Source organism: Anabas testudineus, chromosome 15, assembly GCF_900324465.2.
Source record: "Anabas testudineus chromosome 15, fAnaTes1.2, whole genome shotgun sequence".
Classification (NCBI taxonomy): domain Eukaryota; kingdom Metazoa; phylum Chordata; class Actinopteri; order Anabantiformes; family Anabantidae; genus Anabas; species Anabas testudineus.
In genome coordinates, this window is record NC_046624.1 from 17,094,065 (window position 1) to 17,117,646 (window position 23,582).

At 42.9% G+C, this 23,582-nt stretch overlaps 1 protein-coding gene across 1 annotated transcript in view; it reads right to left on the reverse strand.

Annotated features, from left to right (window-relative positions):
- The window catches only part of LOC113158978 (homeobox protein Meis1), a 73,328-nt gene that overhangs the window by 38,389 nt on the left and 11,357 nt on the right, over positions 1 to 23,582 (reverse strand). Inside the window, exon 7 of the mRNA XM_026355409.1 lies at positions 19,841 to 19,952. Within this exon, the coding sequence (XP_026211194.1) occupies positions 19,841 to 19,952 (112 nt within the window). The remainder of the gene's footprint in view (positions 1 to 19,840; positions 19,953 to 23,582) is intronic.

Genomic DNA, 23,582 nt, shown 5'->3' on the forward strand with positions numbered 1-23,582 from the left:
ACACAGTTTGTTTACTTCCTGCATTCGTTGTGCCTCTGTGTTCAAAGGGAATAAATACGATTTCGAAGGAATTCTGGAGGGCTTTGTATGCACAGACGGAGGGGTATAGAGACATAACAATGGCAAGCAGAGAATGGCTGGAAAACAGCACCTCATAAATGCATTCATTTTTAATACATTTATAAATAACCCTGCCTTTCATTTTTCTTCCCCCGCCACTTGAAAACACAGCAAGCGCTCGCATCTTTTTGCGAGAAAGAGAGGGAGAAGGGGAGCACAAAGGACTTGTAAGGTCGCATTTCCCCACTCTCCCATCCAAGCCCGCGCAGAATTGAAAATGACAGAGAGATTTAGTCTTTATTATCCTGAGGGGAAAATAGTTATTGAAGCGTCGCCCCGGTGCATTCTGCCATTTTACCTGAGGTGGAAAGAGTAACACGGCACTACAAAAGGGGCGGTTGTGAGGAGGGGGAAGGCAGAAAATAAAAGGAAAATAGGTGGAAAAAAAGAAGTCAGAGGCACAAACAGCACTAACAAAGCTAGCTGCTTTTCATAACAATGGCGTCATGGCTGCTTACAGCAACCTGTAGGGCTTCGATAAGGCTCTATTAAGGCCAGTTAACCTCACCTAAGGGGAACACTGAGGCAGCTTAGAGTATTTCAGCACTGAGAGGAAAAGTGAAAGGAAGATGCTCCACAGGCCTATTCTCTGCATTCAGACTCAACAACATCAACCCACACACACACACACACACACATACTGCACATATTTAAAGCTACCCAATTACGGTATGCATTCTACACTGCTTCCGTGGAGAGAAAGAGGTTCTTTCCATCTGTGGCTATGAAAAGTCTAATTGTTATTATCATTATTCAAAAATGCAAGCAACCCTCAATGAAGATGATCATCATAAAAGAAACATGAGCCGCAGTAAACAAGTAGCACCCTCACTGCTAAAATGTCATCGGCTGCTCACTGATTTTTGTCCCATACTGCCTCACTCGACTGAAGTGGGAAGGAAAGAAAAAGAACGAGAAAACGCTGTAGCTGTGCAGTTATTTATTGATTACACACAAAGCACTTCTAAAGCTTCTAGTTCTATTCATTGTGGCAGGAGTAGATAACTGCATTCAAGCGGGCCCGCACTCCACTAAGTTGCAGAGGGTGACACCCAGCACCTAGCTAAACCCTAAGCCCCCGACTCATCGATAATTAATGGGGATGTTGGCACTAATCCGGTTGGAGATGACTTTTTTCCAGCTTGCCACATCAATGGAATAATCAAGGGCCTAAAACCGAGGCCTTTGCTCCCCATTACCTCAGGCAAAAGAATTCCTGAAAGCATGCCTGGAGGGCACCTGAATTATATACACCATTAGGAGAGAGAGGCTCAACGATCCATACGAAACAACACTCTTGGCTAGCTCTCACTTGCTCTCTCTCTCTCTCTCGCCGACTGTTCTGGCAGAAGGAGATACATATGCACACATATTGAAGGCTTTTTTAATGAACCTCTTGTGAAAGTGGAGGTGACGCTATGGTGGGTGGGGGAGGGCTTAAAAAAAAAAAAAAAAAAAAAAAGAGGGGCTGCTTTTCATAGATGGGGCGATACTTATGCAAACACCAGCCACTGCGCATTAATAATGTAAAGTTTGTGGTGGGGTTGGGCTACTGTAACATCACCAAAAGGTCAAAAGTTGGATTCAGGCAAGAGCCATGTGTCGAGCTAAAGTGCTTTTAACCAAGTCTGTTTAATGTACTGGGTGTACGTACACACACTTTCAGTCGCACGTCTATGCCAAACTATACACTCATATACAGTAGTTATTGCCAAATGATTATTGAATAACTGGCTAACCGTTTCAGCACTACACACACACACACCGTCCACCCAGCTCCTAGAACTCTCTCTGTCTAAAAACACTCACATTGCAGGCTTCAGTTACATTATTAGCTCTGGACAAATGCAGCGTGGGCTTAACAAGTGAGATTTTTTTCTTCCTACTGTTTGAGGGCAAAAATATACCCACCCCTCTGTCTTCTCTCTCCCTTTCTCTCTCTACGTCTCTCTGCCTGGTGGAAAAGAGGGGTGAGACGAGCCGAGGCCCTGTAATCTTAGACCAGATTTTCATTGGAAGCAAATGCTCTCAATCCGTTGTAAAGACCGGCTCATGTTCAGCAAAGCCTACAATAACAAACCTAGGGGTTTGTCCCATGCGAGTTGGGAAAAGGAAAGCGAGCGGCCAGAGTACCAGCTCAGCGAGTGAGAGAGTGAGTGAATGAAGGAGTGAACGAGTATGCATGCAAGTGGGAAAGAGTAGGCGAGCATGGCAGGCTCAGGAAGAGGTGAGAAATCATGAGAAGCAAGAAGAGAATGGGAGAGAGAGAAGGGGCACAAGGGAGAGAGAGAGCACAAAGGAAGCAGAGAAAGTGTGGATGCTCAGAGAAAAACTGTCACAAGAAATGTTATGATTCTAGTTGTGCTGTCCACACTAGTTTAATACAGTTTTATCACATGTAAGCTGGACCTACTTTTATCGCGAAGTCTTCACAACACTTGATCACACGCTACAGAATGTGTACAGTAACAACTGCACTGTATTAACCGTATTTCAAAGCAAGGAACTTCACTTGATTTGTGGTATAAAAGCAGTGACTACAGAATGAAACAGAATGTGGAAAAGTTTATCATCTAGTTCATATCACTGAATAAAAAAAAATGTAATTTGTAATTCAGTAAACTGCCCTGATATAACAGGTTTTAGGCCCCAGGTCAAAGAGGAAAACCCTAGCACCTCCTAATATTCCCTCCCTTCCTCTCTCTTCCCAATACAGCTAAGTAAGTCTGACCTATAGGCACTTACTTTACCTAGAAGGGGAAATGGAAGAAGGAGGGCTAGAAAAGGGCTGTCAATTTTATTGGCATTTCCATTTTCACTGCAATTTGATACCAATCACCTCTGCGAGGTCTGGGGCTAATTTCTGCTTTTCTTTAAGCCCAGCAAGTGAGGGAAGAGAAAAGAGAGCAGTGAGGGTGAGACAGGAAAGGTGTTGAAGCTGTGTCTGGCAGCCTTGTTGGGGAAATGTCAACGGTCTTACCTCAGTTTGTGAAGGAAAGGGAGGGTAAAACGGGAAAGAAAGCAAATGAGACATGGTGAAGGAGGGCAAGAAGAGACACTGAGAAAGGGTTGTGGAATATTGAGAGAGGGGGAGAAGTGGAAGCTCAAAGTCAAACCACTAGAGGAGGACTGAGGTTAATCAGTTGGAAAAAAAATCAAACATTGGACAGTCAGCCAGGCCATGTCCACTGTAATGGAGATAATTTATTTCTCTATTTTGGAGTTTGAAGCTGACATTTTCTAACACTAAAGCAGAACTTCTCAGAAAGGCTATTCCAAAATTAATGCAGCCGAGTGCTATGTGTGGTATTCTCATGCAATTAGAGCATGTCTGTTTTCTTCAGAAGGCTTCTGTTTGGAAAAATAACATACTACGCTTCTACTACACTTTTTGTTCCAACACAGACCTCTAGAAAATACTCAGGAGTCATTACAATCACTGTGTGATGTGACATCTCACCATGAAGCTTCTTGATGCTCAAAATGTTCTTTCAAAATACTTCATTGACCCTGCAGAGAATTTGCTGTAGAAGAGAGCTGTCATGCAGGACGCTGCTACTTGGGGGTTCAACCCTGAGGTTTATAGACAACCTGTTCTACCAACGGAGCGATAGCTACCCCAAAATTTGCTCTATAGTCAGGGAGATCTTTTGAAAATGGCCTAATTTACAACACACATCAGTGGCTTATGGAGTGTTGTCACTTGACATTCATCGTCTGATGACTGCAGCACACAACATATTGACAGACGCTGTCAAGAAGCTGAGATGTGAGAATCTGGCGAATAAATATGTGAAAATGACAATAAGCCAGTCAGACACAATGCAGCCTTGTCAATCAGTCAGAATATAGCCAGGCAGCTAGGAAGCCAGTCAGCCAATGAATCAGTCACTCTCTGTACACAGGCTGCCAGGCTCATTAAGAGCATCAGCAGGCTTCAACCCTGGGCTGGAAACATACAACATGGAGAAGCTAGCCTAGCAAGCTCCAGCCTCCTCATGAGGAAAAGCCACAGGCACAACTCTGGGTCTGGGCCACTGATCGGCCATGACAACGTCTTTGCAACTAGTTAGAGGAGGGGCTGTGAGGGGGAGGGGAGAATCAATGCAGGGCAGAGGGGGTGCACGTTCGTGTGCAAAGAATGCATGCATGGATGTGCATTCGTCTGTATATGTGTGTCTATCTCTGTCTTTCTTTATGCATGTTTCAGCCACAGAAGCCCTGAATGTTGTGTGTGTGTGTGAGTGTGTGTGTGTGTGTATGTGGCAATTAGTGAGCAGGCCAGTGACTGGAAGGAGCCAGGGGCAGTTGAAATGCCCCGGGGCCAACCAAGGGAAGGAATATTTTATCAGTCCCCTCACACGCTGTATACACAAATACACACTTGCACACATACACACACACTGCGAGCAAACAGATAATGACATAAAAACTAGGTTAGCTTTCTTCATGCAATTCTACTAGCTTCGTTAGCATTTGCTAAACAGGCACTTCTATGCTCATTCAGCTTCGATGGCTTTTATTTAAGCCTTTCTGCCACTTCATGTTTCATTCCTGCCTTCCCCTCCTTCCTACTTCATTACCTTACTCTATCCTCTTTCTCTCTGTCTATTGGAGTGTGGGGTTGGGATGGAGGATATTTGCACAGTCCTCAGGATGTAAGACTGAGGCATTCTTATCTATCTTTACTGTAGGGTTTAAGTTTTCCCCTTTTATAGATCAAATAGGACGTGGGAAATTATATTTCACTGATTAATTATGGTTAAATTTGAGGTAATCTGGGATAAGATTGTTTGATATCCTCACTCTAGATGTTTTCAATTGGCTTCTTCAACTAGTGAGAACTGATGACACCTTCTCTCATCTCTCCTGTATCTTTATCACTTCTCCACATCTCTGTCTCAAGGCATACCCTGACATTATCAAGCAGTATCTAGGCTAATCTGTTATGATCTGATTATGAACCATCTCTCAGCGTAAGACAGAGAGATTGGTACTACCTGCCCCCTCAGCGCGGGCACATGTGCCATTCCGAGGTGTCAGCCATTTTTCTGCTGCCTGGCAAATTAACAGCCACAGATTCACCAGTCAGTCATCTGTGAATAGCGATCTTGTCAGAAACATTGCTTCTAGCGTGAAGAAAGAGAATTATGACATTTAGCTTTCTAATAATTTTTTTTTCTAATAGAAGCACTGCTGAGGAATAAGGGTTATGAGTGTTAGCTTTATGCCAGATGTCATGAGTGGGATCCTGTGAGAGGAATCGGTCACATGTGGTCAAACGTTTTTGAAGGATACTGCAAGATGTTTTTGCAAGGTTTTATAGGCCGTAGATAGACTGAGAAGAAAAAAGGGTGAGGACAGGTCTTTGGAGTTTATGACTTAGGGCTATTTGTCGCAAGAGAGAGCGAGCATGTCTTTCACTGTGAGTGTGAGTGACCTGGAGCTGATCCCTCATGGGCCACTCCTAGAGTTTCACACCCCAGAAAGCTCACATGACTCTGGGTTGGCTGCCCAGGCAAGGCCCAGGCCTCAGGGGCCTGCTATCCTGTTCCACATGGGATACACACATTTCATAATGGCAGGCGAGAAATTCATACGTACACACACACTCAAAACATGATACACCAAACACACACACACACACACACACACATCCTGATGTACATTGACTAAAGTGCTCTTCTTCTCACTGTTTTTCCCTCTCGCACACAAACACACACACTTGCGCACACACACACACACACACACACACATACATTACATTCCCAGAAATCCTCAGAGGGGTAAAGAAGGGCTCACAAGAGGGAGGGAGAGGAGAAAAAAGTGGCGTTTATTGTATTCAGGCCATTCATAAGCTCTAGACTTGGGGAGGGGGAGTTAACAGGGGTTGCAGGCAGTGGGGGGTTCCCTTTGCATGGCTCTGGAGCCCATCCCACTTCCAAATACTATGAACACGGACAAATTCCTTGCAATGCAATTCCCTAGTAGGAGCACATTTTTTAAAGTGTCTTTCCCTTTACTGCACCGCAAACACACAAACACTCTTGTCCTAGGATGGTCCGTGAAGCAACTTTCCAATAATGGTTTATAAAAGTATTTTAAATCAACACACACACACTTGGTCTAATACAGAACACTCTGTGACCAATGCTGTTTCGCCTCCCTTTTATTCCTGAGGAGGAGGAGAGACAGGGAGAAATACCCTCTCCTGTTCTGCAGATAATGACATGCGCTGTTGACAAAACAATATGGCTAGTCTAGACTTTCCTTCCTGCCTTTGCCAGTGAGACTCCACTATTTTCAGATCTTTTTCAAACTACAGCCCACACATTTGGATCATTTCACACTGAAGCACAGATTATTCTTTGTGGAACATACATACACCGGCTACAGTACAATGAGCAAACAGATTAGGTAGACAGAGAAAGTTGTCATTATTACAAAAAGGAAAAAATGGGGCTTGCCAGGTAAACAATCAGGGGAGAGCTAAGTAATTGCTTCCTGTAATCAAAGACAATTGCATTGAAGTAATTACAGTAAATAACAAGTGCTTTGCCGTAACAAAGCCAGTTACTTTGAATGATGACAGTTGTGTGGATCAGCGCTGACAGATTCAATAATGACAGTAAATGGTGAGTCATTTACAATGGTTATTTGTAATTAAAGCACACTGGAGACTTCTTGTTGTGAGAATCTGAGCCAAGTTTGGAGCAATTATTTCATTTGTGGTGATCTGATGAGGAAGAGATCAGTAAGCCAGACACAGGGAATGTGTTTAACTAACAACAACAAATAAAAGTTCATTAAAAGTGTCAAAACTTCAGGTCTGTTTGCTTTATGTGGCTTCTTCTTAAGGTGGTTCGAGATAACTGTTTCTTCTAAAGGCAGTTGTGCATGATCTTCCATGCATTTCAACTACTACTTATGTCATCGCAAGGTTAGATTTTAGTTTTGGATCATCCAGAAGCACTCGGTGAGAAACTGTGCTGGTATTTTATTTTTTGACCACGTAATTAACACTTTTATAAAATATTGAATATTACAACTCTATTAATGGTCATTTTCTCTGTGCAAGTGTTTCTGTGCTTCTGTGTGTTGTGGCTGAAGCACATTCACGGTTGGCTCTGAGTAGTGGAGGGGGTGCAGGCCTGTTGACATAGCCATAGGTGATGGCAAAAATGTCAGTGTAAATGTGACTGCTCTCTCTGTGCCATTTTCCCGTAAAGGGTCATCACCACAGGCTGCCTGACACGCTGGAAACTGCCTCAAGCGCAGGGCACCGACACGACATTAAACTCCACTGTGCCTCCACACACAGAAACACACACACGGCGACTGCCTTTTATTCCCACTTCCAGATCAGTCGGGAGAGAACGAATGAGGGAGAAAAGAGACAGACGGTACAAGCTAAAATGAAAGTGTAGGGCGATGAATTCACCCTTTCATGTTGAGCACTTTTGCTGTGTAACTATTGATTTTTCCCCTCTTGCCTTTGTGTTGCATTTTTCTTTTTTTTTCCAACCTGAAGACAGAAGGCCAGACTCAGTTCAAATGGGAGCACTTGTGAGGGGTGCCCACAGATTCTTTACCTCAGTGAAGTGCAGTCATCACACACAAATACAGACCCACACAAAATGCTAAGATTCCTCAAATCTTTCCTCTTTTGCGGCTTTCTCACTCCCAACCCTCTCCCTTTCAGTTGTTTTGCTGTTTCTCAGATAGCTTTTGACACCTTCAACTCATCGAGCTTCGAGTTAAACTCGGCACACCGCGAATGCTGATAGAGAGAGAGGGAGGGAGGGAGGGAGAGAGTCAAATGGACTATGGAAGAAAAGGGGAAGGGGGGAAGGGATGGTAGAGAGGACAAGGACTATAACAAAAGCTAAGAGCACTTAACAGCACAATGGCACAGCGGTCCTTTCCAAAAGTCAGCTGATGTGCTGAAGGGCGTCCCAAAGTCCTTCAGTAAAGATGAGAGACAAAGAGAGGGAACCTTCAGCTAAACTATAGGAAAAAACATCCTATTTAAACATAGTTGTGGAGTAAAATTGAGTTAAAATATATATTCGCAGCACGAGAAAACTAGATGTGCTCATGGAAACCCTTTAATAAACCTTCAAAATATCCTTTTCATTAAACTCCAACTGAATGTAAATGCACATTTCTCAGCAGAAAGACACTTTCTTAACTTTCAGGAGCCCTTCACTAAGCTGCAGTATGAAGGTATCATTTTTGGTCAACATGAAAACACATCCTCTCATATCATTCTGGGCATCTTTCACGATGCGCTACATTTAGTGAAATTATATCTTGCCGCACTAACTTGTTTTACTTCTACCAACCAATCAAAACCAGCAGTTTAATTAACTAACATTAAGTGGAAATGTGTCATTTCAATGCCAACGACCTGTTTGTTAAGTCTGTAATCATCTCTTCGTGTTTGGGGTGTAGTTCCAACAACCAAACTAAAGTTTCCCAGTTTTTTTGAGAGCTAACATCTCCAACTCTTTCCTGTATATGCATTTTCCACATGGTAACTATCTGCATGACACAGCTTCTGATAAACACTTACAATACACAAGGATTTTCCCACTCATGCTAACTTATCAGTGCCAGCCAAACTGCAGCATGCAGTTAGATAATACTGGCACGCTAACCCTGCGGTGGCACAAGCTAATAATAGCGCATTAGCATCCAGTGAGCGTGTTTTTTCTTCTTTTTTTGGGGTTTTGGTATTATGAAGGAGTAAAGTATAGTCTGCACCCATAAGCTCAGGTTACTGAAGGGGTGGATAGGAAAACAGGATAAGTCATTATTATCTGAGCAACTACCTACTCTCTCTGAACATGTTTGGTTCTTGAGCTGTTGCATTTCCATTTGAAGGTTTTAGCTGATTTTCAATATATGCTCTATACATGAATATCATACAAAACTGGTTGAGTGGCTCCTTCCTTAAGATATCTACACCTTTGTTGTGCCTACCCCTCCATTTCACAAGCTGTAGTATCAAATGAGCCTTTTAGAGCCTTTCTCCAAACGAATGCTGCGTCACCTCGTCCCCCTCCTTGTCAGCCTGTCCTCGATAGGCACAGGATGTGGTGTTGTGGGGATGTGGGGGATTTGTAGTCCTATCAGCCTCCCCATACGCAGCCCTGATAAGGCTTTAGGGACAGGGGCAGAGGAAGAGGAAGTGAGTGGGTTTACAGCAGGCCTACTTCCTGTGGAGCATGGGCCCATGTGGACAGGAGTGATATGCCCCCTTGGATACCGGTGCGCTCGCCACCCAGTCCCCCAAGTCGCTTCCTGAAAGAGGCAGCCCTCTCTGGGGGTGACTTCCTGTAAGAGTATGACCTCTCTGCTGGTTAAGAGAATCTCAGTGGAACAAAGACCTGGGACTGGCCACGGGAGCTGGTGTGTACAACATTTAAATGCAATGTGTGTGTTTGTGTGTGTGTCTTTAACACTGCCATTCAGGCTTTTACTCCAAAGGTTATCACTAGAGACAATCTCAGGGATCCCCTCGGTCCCAGCTCATCTCTTTGAGTTTCACTGGCTCGAAGCAAGAAAGGATGATCAGGTTACATCCAAATGTATGTGTTCACAAGCGTGTGCACTGCAAGTGGCATGCTTTGTGTTGCTCCGCAAACAGACAAAGTAAGCACCCATAGTGCTCTGCAGCCCACCCTGCTGCTCTTGTGTTTACCTGCAGGTATTTGTTATCTAGACCTCTCTTCCCTTTTACTCTAAACTCTTGCTGAGGTCTTTATCTCTCAGTTAAATCCCTACAGCAGGTATCAATGACAAAAGGACCAAAGGGAGGGGGCCTCAGGGGGCAGCATGTTTGGACTGGGTCAGCCCAGGGTCAAGTTTTGGACCAGTTCACATTCTTTGCCTCCAACCTGCTGCATCCCAGGTTACCTGGGCTCACAACACACCTTTAAGTTTTTAACTAACATCATCACCCGAACTGAGACAACATATTTGAAGAGGTTCGTGTTCAACGTCACCACAACAGCATAAATGTAAATGAACACAGCGTTTGCTACAGGGATCAAATCTGTGACTAAATCATGCAGGAAGGTGGTTTATCATTGCAAGAAGTCTGATGTTCCCTCTTTCATATTTCAAATGTGTAGAAGCCTGGTTTGAAAGTTAGAAGCAAAGGGAGTTGCATACTTATATCAAGGTTATAAAGCGAGCGGTGACAAAAATTAAAGTAGCTTCAACCCATAAAGAAAATCCACTGGGATGCAGGTTTTGACCAAAAATGGTGTTTCTGCTGGTGTTTTCCTGGCATGAAATTGGCTTTGTGTGGGTGTCGTTTGGCGAGCCGGCTGGTAAATTCTGCCGTTCTTTTGTTAGAAAAGGGGGGGCTCCATGCATAATGGTCTTAGCCAGGGAGGTCTGGAACTGTGTCCATAAATTGAATTATTTCAATTTGAGAGAGAGAGTGAGAGAATAATGGAGAGTGACTGTGGTGAGTGTGAGTTGCATTTACATGTGAACATATGCATGTGTGTTGATGGAGAGAGTGAGCGAGAGACTCATTTTTATTCTTCTACGGGGCTCACATTTACAAGTGAGAATATAAACCAAGTTGCAGGAGATTACAGAAGAGGTCAAGTGTTACCTTGCAGCTGGAAGCTATAGTGGATAAAAACGACCACAACCTGTGGCCAACAAATATTTCCTGTCTGAAAATTAGAAAGAAAAGAAAACACACTGAGTAACTTTTACAGATAAAACATTTTTACATGTTTGAATGTGTCTTAAATTTGCTTAGTAAGTCAATTTGTGTGATTTTATGTTGTTTTTTTAATATAAAACACAGCCTTTTGGAAACAAACTACTCAATCATAGTTACAAGTTGAGATAAAGCCATCTCATTGCATCATAAATGCTGAAACAGCAGAAATGTGACTGTGTTTGTGTGAATGTGTGTGTATCTTTGGGATGGGGGTGGGGTGAAAATATTCCTGACACAATATAATCGGCAGGGGACCATATGGCAAACTGGCAGCAAGCTATTTATCCTTATCCTCTTTGGAGGCTAAAATTAGCACTTTGCTGTTTGTAGCTTTAAGCTGGACTCCAACCGCTGTGATAGGGCTAATAATAAAGAAAAAAAAAGCCCAGCTTGTGCAGTGACTACTTCATTTTGTTTCCATCTTTTTCTTTCTTCTTACTAACCTTCTATATCCCTCTCTATATTTTTTGGCACAAAAATATAGCAGCCTCACCAAAGTGTCCTCATTTCAAGGCCAAATCATTTTAATCCGACCATTAGGAATTGTATTAATATCATAAATGTTGCTTGAGCCAGGTTCCCCTATAAGCTCATGTGTCAGGAAAGCCAGGATTTCCTGAACACGGACCCCCTCGGCTAGCTTAAGAGCGTAGGATGATGGAGCTAATCTCTTTATCAAAAGCCTAAATAAACGTTAGTGCTCTGTGTATATTTGTGTGTGTGTGTTGCTTATTTGCGTGTGTTCTTGTGTGTGCCAAGGGGCCAAACAATGCTCCTCTACTAGACAAAGTGATAATACCCTGTCTCTTTGCTCTCACCCTCCCTCCTCCATTCCTACTCTCATTCCTCTCACTCCTCCACCACTCCAGTGGTTGCCCAAACTACAGTAGCTTTCATAGCCATCTAAAATTAATACTCGGTTCTTCTATATACTGTAAACAGAAGGAACAAGCTCATCCGGCCCTCCACTCCTCCCATCCACTGGCAGGGGTGATCGTCTGAATTCTCCAGCGTGCTATCAGCATTTTCCCTGAGAAGTTAACATCTATCTGATCAGAGGCCTCCTGGGCCCTGAGCTCAGCTCCTCTTTAAGGGAGGAGGAGGAGAAGGAGAGAGACACACACAGCAGCGAGAGAAACAAGACAGAAAGAGGGAAGAGAGTTTGAGGTTGTTTTATCAGCCAGATGTAATGCGTTGTGACACATCAGTGATGAGTTGCTGCGATTTCACTGTCAGATTCCTTATGAACCTGTATCGGCCACGATTAAGAACCAGGGCAGTTTCTGTCTGCCAGAGCTCAAGTGTGTGTGTGTCCCATTGTGATTCAAGGCAATTTGGAGCTGAATTGAAAACACAAGAGTGCAAACTAGTAACAAATTCCGACTTTGCCACCATTCTGCACTATTTCCCACGGCAAGAACTCAAGATCTTCCACATACACACACTCACACTCAAAGAGATGTGTATTCTTCAGCTTTTTCTTCTACTCATTGGCCTGACAAGTGTATTACCACATTTCAACATATTTACATTTGCAAATTAAAGCCAGAAAATTTGGTTCCAGAAGAAGATATCCAGTAATTTGACAAAAGTAGCGTCCTCTTTTTGGATGTGATTACAAAAAAAATGGTGCAAATTATGGTGCTTTATACAAAAATAGGTTTGGTTGAAACAAGATCTTGAATTTAAAGGTACTAAATAGAAACATTTCAATTTTAAATAGGCAGATTATACGTGTAAAATAAGTCTGTTATCCTAATCCAAATTTTTACTTTGTACACAGAAAAAAAAATGGTGCAGTTAAAACTGAAAAAACTAATCTCTACCCCGTTTACACGCTTAACTTTTCTTGTCATAATCTCCTCAGCCCGACACACAAGAGACCTCTACAAGGCAAAAAGTGTGTGTAAATAGTATCTTTTAGTAAACACCAGTAATTAGATATAGGCATTTGGCATTCACACCAGTTGCAAATTAAAGAAGAGCACTTCCTGTAAACAGACAGCGAGAATGTGTCTACATCATTAGCGTGCCACAATTATAACATGGGAGCTAAAGATACATTTCCCTCCCGCCTTCATTCCCTCACTGGAGCAAATGAAGTAGAACCTTTTTTTTTTTTTCCCCCATTTCAATTGAACGGCTGTTTTACTCTGTCTTGGAGCAACACCAAACTGCATGGTGTGATCCAAGTGGGAAAAAAAAGAAAGACAATATAGGACAACGCAGGCAACTTTGTAAGAAATAAGATACAAAAACGATGCCACCGGTTTCACTGCTAAGACTTTCGGAAAAAAAAATAAATCCTGCGGAAGCGCACGGGCCAAGTAAAGGCATAAGAGAAGAACGGGAAGGAACGAGAAGCTATTTTGTGTCCACGCATTTCACGAATGAATATGTATTTCATGTAAATTGTGCACACAAGGCATATTGTAATGGTCTGGGCCAGACTTTGCATTTCTTTGGTCATGCAAACATGCCCACATGTAACCAACAGACAGAGAAAGACAGCCTGAATGAATGCAGGGGAATTTTAAAGTAACAGAGAAAGCAGGGGGAACATTTTATTCACCTTAAAAATGGGCAGCGCAGTCTGTGGAATATCATTAGAGAGAGACAAAAAAGTAAGGACATCATGAGAGCAAAGTATACAATGGTACGGCTGTGAGAAGAAATAAAGATGTAGAGGATGATGATGAGGATGATAAGTCAACATGCTCGGAAACACTCAGCATATAAATCCCAAAGTCAAACAGTCAAATAGCCTCTGACACCTTATCACACAGCTTTATGACCTTTACATTCTCACAGATGAGATGTTCACTGAGCCAATAAAACATAAGTTAGCAAACCCGAATGACAACGCAGAAGATTGGTTCGTGTGTGAAATGAGGGTGTAGGAAGTCCCTTTGTTTACACGGATTTCTGACTTGCTTCCACACGGACCCAGTGGCCGGGAGACACCAACCTTAATCCTAAAAGCAAACTTGCCCCTCGCTGTGGGAACCTGATACAATTTCCTCTTTTTTGAGAGGGGCAAACTCAGGCCACTCTGAATTTGCTTATTACCTCCAAGGCAATAAAAAGTCATCAAGGGCTATCACTTTCTGAGTGGTAAGTCACAACATGTTGGTTAACGCGTCAGCTGCTGCGATAAAGCGCGGTCGTAAAGATTTCAGTGAATCTGAGAGAGGAAGGTTGTGATTGGCCAAACATCTCTTTTCCCAGGTAACCACAGATAATAATGTTTGAGATGCAGTAAATTCAGTTGAAGCCGAATAAACACTGCTACTAGCAATGCTGAATTGTTGAGTGATTTCTCAAGGTGTTTAGAGATACAATTATGCTTTATGCCCTTCAGATATTGATTTTCATAAAGAGCACGTGAATAGAAATTTAGCTTTATGCTCTTGTGACCCTGCAGGTATACATTTTATTAAAACACCTGAACACATGCTTACATGCACTTAAACTCCCAAAGGGACACAGATTGAGCTCAAGATGGCCTGACCACAACTCTTTGACCTCTGCAACTGGCAGAGAAGATGCTGAAGTTTGCTAGCAGTGGTGCACATGCCTCAGTAGACTCCCAAACGACACTTGGCTGCTCTCATCAGGGATAACTCCTCACTTATTGCAGATTTTTCTAACACACACAAACACACAGCATTCACTGTGAGATTTGCTCCCTTCCTTTTTATCTACCTCTCTCATTTTGCTGTTGTCTTTTCTTCTCCCACCTCTCTCTCTTCCCCCATGTTCAGGCTCTGAGGATATCAAAGGGAGAATCATGTTTGCGTCTGCCAGCTACTGTACTTACACACACCTCCACTAATACAGACTGCAGACTAATCAAGGGAGCCACATACCTTTTATCTACCCACAGAGCCTCACATTTAAACAGATTACCGGGAACGCTGGACACAAGTAAGACAATTACTGTACCAAAGATCTTCTATGATATTGTCTAGAGAACTTCCATACAACCTGGCATGGAAACAAGTTCTGTCTGTATAAAACGAATGAACATTTTTGTACATTTTATATACTTGAACTCATTATGATAGTGGGAGAAAAGCAAGATAGGAGGGGAATACACACAGCATAACAACATAACACACAGACACACACAGTTCTCTCTTCCAGTCTACTGGACAATCGGACCAATTAATCGGTGACTTTGAGGGAGCCACACGAAGCCGAGTGATTGGACAAGCTGGATCTCGCTGCTGATTGCCTGGCACTCCTGCCTATGTCCCCGTTTGTCCACCCCGGCCCTGGAGACTGGCCAATGAGACAAGAGAGAGTAACAGCTCTTCTGTGGCCTGACCTTGTTTGAAGGCACAGAGGTCGCAGCACAAATGGGCGGATGACAATATCAGGAATATTCCAGTCTGATCAATGGGGATTCACAACCAGTGAAAGTTTATGTACAGCCATACAGACTGAATGGGGTGAAGCTGTGTCAGGGGATGATATTCAAATACACCCAGCAAACCAGGAAAGCTGACTATCCAAATGTTTTAGAGCCACATCCTGAAGAAGAAGCCACATCCTCCACCAAGACAATGCCAGCTGGGATTCTGACTAGCAACTGTACTTGTACAGTCTCCTTCACTAGCCTCCACAGTGTCACCTGTCTTTCGTTTTAGTGATACATCACAGAATATTCCTCATCTTATTGCTTTTATTAGACTTTTTATTCATTCATACATTAAAACTCAATTCACTCTAATTAAATCCAAATATGTATGCAGGAATTTCATAGGACAGACAAGAAAACGTTCTTCACAAGTACACTTTCACATTAAGCATTCCCCCAATTACACCAAATAAAGAAAAAACCCTCCGAGCTACATGTCAGACTAACCAACCAGAAATCTCCAGCCAGTACTCAGACACTAGAAATGTATGCAGACACTAACACGTAGCCTTACAGGGAGCTATTTGCCTTGGCGCAGCACACTGTACTCTTTACAAACGGTCTGGGTAATTGGTGATACATATCTAATATCATCAGTCATCGCCTCACTCCCTGGATGTTTCTGACAAGCAGAGAGGGAAACCCTGTAGCTTCCAAAAACAGAGCAAACACTCCGCTCGACTCGCATCCACATCGCTGCAGCTGCCCGATTCAGTGCCTGAATGTTATTCTGTTTCCCTCACGCGCCAGGCCCTCGGAGAAGCCAAAGGGTGTCCTTACAAATTCACACAGGCAAAGAAGAGTACTTTATACTGGGAGAAAAAGAGAAGGCCCGCTCATGTCTGTAAGGAACCCCTCACCCCTACCCCACTGCAGACTTATATGATCTGTTAGCTTTTCCTCTGCCCTCCGAGCATTGCTCTTCACAGGAAAGCATGATCCAAGCCACAACAGCTACAATAAGGCTTCTCCAGAGGACTTCTGGGTATTAAACAAAGGAGCCTGTTGGTAGAAGCTAGCTAGCAAACAGATGGGCTAATAGAGTGGGACTAATTAACTCCAAGGCCACTCTCCGACTCTCCCTGTCAAAGCTCGCTGGATGTTTACAAAGATATCCCAGAGAAAGGGAGGAGAAAAATAAGAGCATTTCTTCTTTGTCTGCTCTTTAGGGAGAGTGGAGACACCCAGGACTGATTTTAATGACATGTGTGAAGCAAATGTGATCCTCCCTCCATATTTTTGCAACTGCCAATGGAATTCAGTGCTAAAAAAATACCATCGGCATTGTGGTCAAAGCATAAACACCATAACCAAGAACTCAACATGTGAGCATTGTCACCACATGCAAAAATAAAAAGTAATCTTATTTTAATTGCTCTTATTGTCGCTGGGACCCTGACAAAAGTGCTGCAAAACATCTGCTGATGAATAAAAGGTCCAAAAGTTATCATTAAATGTGCCATTATCAATTACTTTGCTTTGGAAAGAATGTCTTCTCTTGCAATCGAGCTCCACAACAAAGAGACATCTGATCTTACGTAATGTGAAGAGCTCCTCGCGATTCCTACAGCTCTTACAGTGTGAGTGCTGCATTTCCGGGTAGAGATGGGGATTTTTATACGAGTGGGCAGTGAACTGTTAAGAGGAGAGGGCAGAGCGGAGCATGTGTTTGTCTCAGGAATAGCCTCAGAAAAAAGGCTGAAAGAGAGAGAGAGAGGAGAGGAGAGTGGAGTTCACTAGTTAAAGGCCCTCAACCATCCAGCATCCTTCCTCAGAGCTGTTTCGCTTTGCTGCAAAGAGCGAATGGAGGGATGAAGGGGATGAACGTGGAGTGTGTTATAGGAATTGATACAGGGAGGTATTAGAAAACGATTGAGTGCAAAAGATGTTTGGAAAGAGTGGGAGCTTAGATTCATAGACTAGTGAGAATGAGCAAAGGGGATGGATGAGAAGAAGGTGAGAATAAATAAAAGAAAGATTGCCATTAGGTGTACAGCTCTAAAGGCAGAGGGAAGGAAAATGAAGAAAGTGGGAGAGAGAGAGAGGGAAAGGTCAGCGAGAAAGCAATCTGTTAAAGGTAGAAGAGAAGAAGATGTTGGGGAAAATAAAATCAGAAATCACGGAGATACAGAAAGAAAGAAGGAGAAATGAAGGAAAATACATGACAAGGGGCGTGTAAGGGTGAAGATAAAGTAAATGAAAGAGTCAGATGGATAAAAACAGGAAGAGTAAAAACGGTGAGAAAGAAACAAGTGGAGATGAGAGGTAAAAGATGAAAAGCAGGAAAAATAGAGATGTGAGAAATGGAAGACATGGGGAAGAAGGAGAGCATGAAGGGAACAAAGGGGTGAGGGAAAGCAAAAGAGGAAGGATAAACAAAGGTAGTGTTTTAGAGCGAGTGGGAGGCATGGAAGAAAAAAGGGGGAGGAGAGAGAGAAAAGCACGGGGATACACAAGGAGAAAGAAACCGACTGAGAGCAAAATGAAAGAGAGAGAAGTGAGAGTAGGTGGGAGACAAGGGAAAACTGGAGAAGAGAAGGAGGCTGCGAAGATGAAAGCGTGAGAGAGAGAGAGAGAGGGAGGAGAGACCGCGGCGTGAAGCAGTCTGGAGAGAGTGAGCAAAATGCCAAACAGATAAATAACCAGCTTACTGGGATTACCAAGTGACTGACACACAATTTGCCAGAGCCAATATGACGCGGCAGTGATAGCTCTTAACCCATATAAACCTGAAACCAGTCCAAGATGTCCCCCGGTATTTACTGTTGTCACTGCATCCTGATGCTCTACGCTGTGCATGTAGACACAAACACACACAGGGAGACTGTGGCAGAACTGTTTAGTGCTACGTGAATTTAAAACATTTAAAAAACATTAAATAAATCAAACTCTACACGCCAAAAAGTGTGTGGACACAGATATTCTCATAGTCTTAATATAAGAGGAAACACTGGAGAATTGTTGAAAATAGTGAATGAAAGTTGTGCAACTTTATGGGAAATCAGTAACATGTCAATAAATCCAGCTGTGCACAGATACCAAGGTGTTTTATGACACAGCCTCTCTTTACTTAACCAGCTTGAGATTAAAAAGACTGTAAATGTTGGGCTTTAATTACTTTTTACAGGCTTCCATCTAGTTTAGCCAGTGAATCTGCAGGAACGCTCATGTTCCCGACTCTCCTGTATCACTCAAAGACAAAGCAAATCACCTCATTCATTAAAATGACACGAACACACACACACACACACACACACACACGTGTAAGGGAGTGATATGACGCGATAGAAAGCGAGATGATAAGAAAGAGTGAGAGGAGGTGGACCAACATATGGAATGGGTCTATAATTGGAAAGATGTGAAAAATGAAGTGTCAGTTTGGTCAATAGAGGGTAAAGGTCATCGAAGCAGGAGCCTAAACTCAGCACAGAGCACGCTCATTAAAGCAACCAATCAGAAGCGTGCACACACATACTCATACACACAATAATGCTTTTTCTGTCCCTGTTTCACTGCAACGTCACTCTTTTTCTTTTCTCGTCTTCCACGTCATGTCTCTCTTTTATTTTGATCTCAACTCGTGTCTCACCTCTCAGTCTCTCCGCTCCTTTGTCGAGCACTACTGAAGAGTGAGAAAGACAGAGGAACAGTATGTCAAAGACACAGAGAAAGAATGTGCGTGAAAGACGGAAAGAGGGAAAGCATCAGAAAGTGTGTGGTGACTATATAAATGGCTGCTCGTTGGAGTGGAAGGCATGGCGGCGCTCTCTGCTCTCGCCCAGGCTCTGCTTCCTGGCACTGGCAACCCTGCAAACTGCTCGCCTTGACATCGCCTTCAATAATATATGAAGTTGCTTTTTTGCCTACAGTTTGTTTGCAGCGCTGCCCCACCACCAACAACCCATTCTCCCACTGCTGCCTTTCTTTCTGTGTCCATCTTTAACAGACATACACGTATGCACACACAGACACACACCTTTCTTACAATGCATACACACAAAGCCTCAGCAGAGTTGTACTGTACAGTATGGTCATAGGAGAGTAGACTAGTGCACTGGAGCATTTATATCTGAGGCTAAATTCAACATTAATAAGAAAATGTGTAAAATATAAAATTCTGTGTGTATTTTTTGCACATTTAATGAATAATGTTCTCTAGAAAAATTTGTATTTATTGATATCCTAAGCAAAAATGAACTGTTTTATCCTGGCTGAATTTCCTTAAACAGCTGCACGCTGTCCCTCAAACAAAACTATAGCTTGAAAATCATCATCCTGGTCTTATTGTGGTTTTTATATGAAAATATTCCTCAAACCTGAAGAATATTCAAAACAGAAGCGGCTCTCAAGTCATCTCCCACACCAAGTCTGCTCTGTCAGTGTTTCCCTAACCAACTGTGAGCTGTTACAGAACCTCAGACCCTGCTGAATATGATATAATAGAGACATACAGTACATTAACACAGTGTACCTGTCCTCATATCCATGCCCCCAGACTAAAAAATAAGGAATGAAATGCAGGCAGACAAAGAAATTTGGTTTCCTACCCTGTTCACTGCTGTTGTCTCCGCTGTGTGATGTGTGTCCACCGCTGGATGGTCCTGGTGTTCCTCCAGAACGTGTGGACGCTGTGTCGTCATGATCTCTGTTCCAGGACGTCTGACAGGGAGGGAGAGAACAAACAGGTTGGTCAGTTATTTAAATGTCAACCTCGTGTAGTTTCCTCCCATTATTAGATTAGATTCGCTTTTTAAAAATGCATATCTTTTTATCTTTTTTTGAAAACTTCTATCGACCGCACATTATGTGGAAGGAAGCCCACACACATGCACAAAAACAAACTCACAGTCCAGACAAAACTCATCAGCCCAGCACTGCTGTGTGTGTGTGTGTGTGTGTGTGTGAGAGCCCCTACAACAATCTTATGAAATGAGGATTATTGCGTCTCGATGAAGAGAAAGGCCCTGATGAATAGCGAGCAAACATGTTGAATTAGTTCCCAGCTTTCTGAGGCATGCAATCCACGGCTGCCTCCATTTGGCTGAAACCACTAGCAGATGAAAATACAAAACAGCTACAACTTAAGATAGGCCGCAGCAAGCGCCAGGGAGTGATGTCATCCAAGCAGAGCAGACCAGAGAGAGGGGGACCGAGAGGTAAATTATTCAAAGTATTGGTACATAAGTATAAAACCTCTACTTTGTCCAAAAATGAAAAAACACGATGATGATAGATGACCAATCCTACTAATGTAGATTTAAATTTCATTTTGGAAAGCACAGAGACATATCCCAGCGAGCCGAAGTTTCCCCACAGTCTGTCCTCAAACAAAAAGAGAAGCACAAACGGCAAAAATCATCTGATCTAAATCTTACTTCAAACTTAAAACAGACGAATGAAAACACTGAAGTATTACCACAGAGTGGAAGTCCATTCCTGTCTTTTCAACTTTAAAGAAAAAATGCTGATGTTAAATTGAAACTAGTTGACCAGTTATGTCCTTCTTGTTTGTGTCATCCAACGCAAGCAGCTGACTAGACCTGGGAGACCTGGGTTTATATATAGTACTCGGTGTGTGTGCATGTGTGTGTGCATGCAGTGTGTTATGCCAGATGACAGTCAGCTGCACACCCGGCGGTAGGAAGCAAATGGTCCAGACAGGAGGATAAAGGGAAAAACACACACACAGACAAAAGAAACAAATACACAAATAAATTAACATACACTTGCAGGGATTCGGTGCTTACATTAATGCACCCATACAGAACACACGTCGCATAAACTATCTAAACACACTCACATCACACTTCTCCCCATACAAAGCTGCTACATGTTATTGAAACTAAACCAGATGTTACCTCTTATCTCTCTGAAAAGCAACATTAGTGCTGAGGACAGGAGAGAAAGAGACTTCAAAATAGGAATAGGAAAGGAAATAGGATCTAATGTCTTATCACATGCAGCTAGCTATCGCAGACAAACATGCAACAAACAAAACACATACACACACACAAACACTTGCTCAAGCCTCCTCTACCGCCCGTGTGAGCCTATCTTTGCTCTGACAAATCAAATGAAGCAGATATGAAGGGGCAATGTGGTGTTTGCATCACGCTTTTAGGGCTACGTGATGAAATGAGTGATAGAAACCAACACTGACGAAAAGAGAGGAGGGAGAGCAGAGAAACACACAAGGGAACAACTGGTTTCAATTGGAATACTACAAGCAGCACTACCTCTGCGAGGAAGATTGAGAGCCGAGTTTAGCATTAGAGAAAAAGTAGACATTAATTCATGACACAGGGTCTGTTTTAAACAAAACGTAGAAGGAGTAAAGTAACAGAGGAGACTAGACCAGTCAGCAAATCCAACACATTTGGGGTCTATTAGAGTCCGTTTGATGTTCCTGTGCTATGAAATTATAATCCAGTGCTTACATGGACGATATAATCGTTGTTTTCCAAATTAGGCTTTGAGGCTTTGCAATAAAGAGGAAACTCTGCACTACACAAAGGCATGACTAGAATGGTGCTTGGGTAGATAAACGTTGATTTTAACAGGGATAAGATACCAAGAGGATCTTTTTTTTTCCCACCTCTTACAAATTCTTTTTTTTCTGACCGTCTAACACTGAAAAATGAAACACCCGTGCATGACTGAGTAACTCCAGAGGACATCAGAAGTGAGGTAATCCAGACCACATGCTCAGCACGCAAACAGTTAACAGTGGCTTTTCCAGCTCTTCCAACAGGGCAGCTTTTAAAAATGAGCAGAACTTGTTTATTCAGAGCTTTGTGAAAAAGAATAGCAAAGCACCCCGGGGATGTCGAACAGCAAGTATAAAAAAAAAAAAACAAAAAAACAAGACCCTCATTTTGCAAAAAGCATGTTTTTCCATTTTCTTTTTGTTTTAATTTTGTAAAAATTTCCACTTGAAAATATAATTAGAAAGTCGAGGGGAAAATGGCAAACTACTGCATTAGCTGTAATTGAACAAAAGAGCGCTTTGCCTGCTGGGAGGTGGCCGCTGAGGCCCCATGGGAAAGGGGGCGGGGCTGAGACAGAGACCGGTGGCATCTCCGCAGGGACGGGGAGTTTATTTATAATCACAGGCCGCCCTTGGATGGAACAGGCCTAGCACTGATCTAACGCGCAATTAATACGCACACGGCTGAGATCACAAAACCCACACACATACCAGTGCACACAGGTTCTTGCAGCATGCGTGCACACACACCCATGCACAAATACACTAAAATGCTTTTTCGCTGCCTTGGATTGTACACACACACCCACGCAAACAAATATTTTTAATCTACCATATGCAAACACATCACAGAACCACCACAGTCACAGTCCCTATTTAACAAAAGCACACACCTTGACCACAAGACACACAATGACAGAAAAAACACACACCTTGTGCCAACAAGACTGTAGCACACAACGTGGAGGTCCACATTCAAGATGTGGGATATGTAAATTACTAAATGAACAGATGCATAAATGGAAAGCTCAAGGAAACAGAGAGAATGAGAAAGCTGTCCCTGTACACAGCTACACACTTGATTTATTCTGTGTCCCCTTAATGAGCTGCCACGGTCTCGCTGTTTTTCACTCTGACTCTCCCTCGCTCTCGCTCTCTCCTGTGCAGGATGTAGATTAATTCAATGCTTAATTGTTTAGTAAATTCAATTTTCCACGTTCTATTCTGCCTAGCTTTAGCTAAAGTTCTTAAATCTGCCGCGCCAAGCCGAGGGAACCCTGTTTGTGAGCCATGCATACCTTTTTTTTCCTCTTTTCTTTTTTTCATTACCATTTTTCTTCCCTCCACCACCCTAATTCGCCATGAAAAGATTTTCCTTGCTGGAAATTCTGATTCCACTATGATCAGTGAGGCATTCCAATCCAATGCATTCTCATTGTGTCGCATCTAAGATGCAAGGGGGGCTTCCCTTTCTCACTGTGCCAGGCCCCCATATCATACAAGCGCTCATGCAAGAAATGTTGCCTTGCCAATTCATTTGCAATAATAAAGAAAATGGTTAAGGTTGTTGTGCTTTGCCCCCCACCTTTCCCTTCTTCCTACTCTGAAATATCTTTTGTGATGTGGATATTTACTTTTCACTCTGTGCCAGCAAGCATGCAGGAATAATCTTATGTGCATCCTTAATGGCACAGATATAAATATCCAAATAACCCCACACACACACACACTCTTCAGCGGTGGTACGTCTGAATCAAAAATGACAGTTGGGCTACTCCATCCCCCAGAATGCTTTGGTGCAT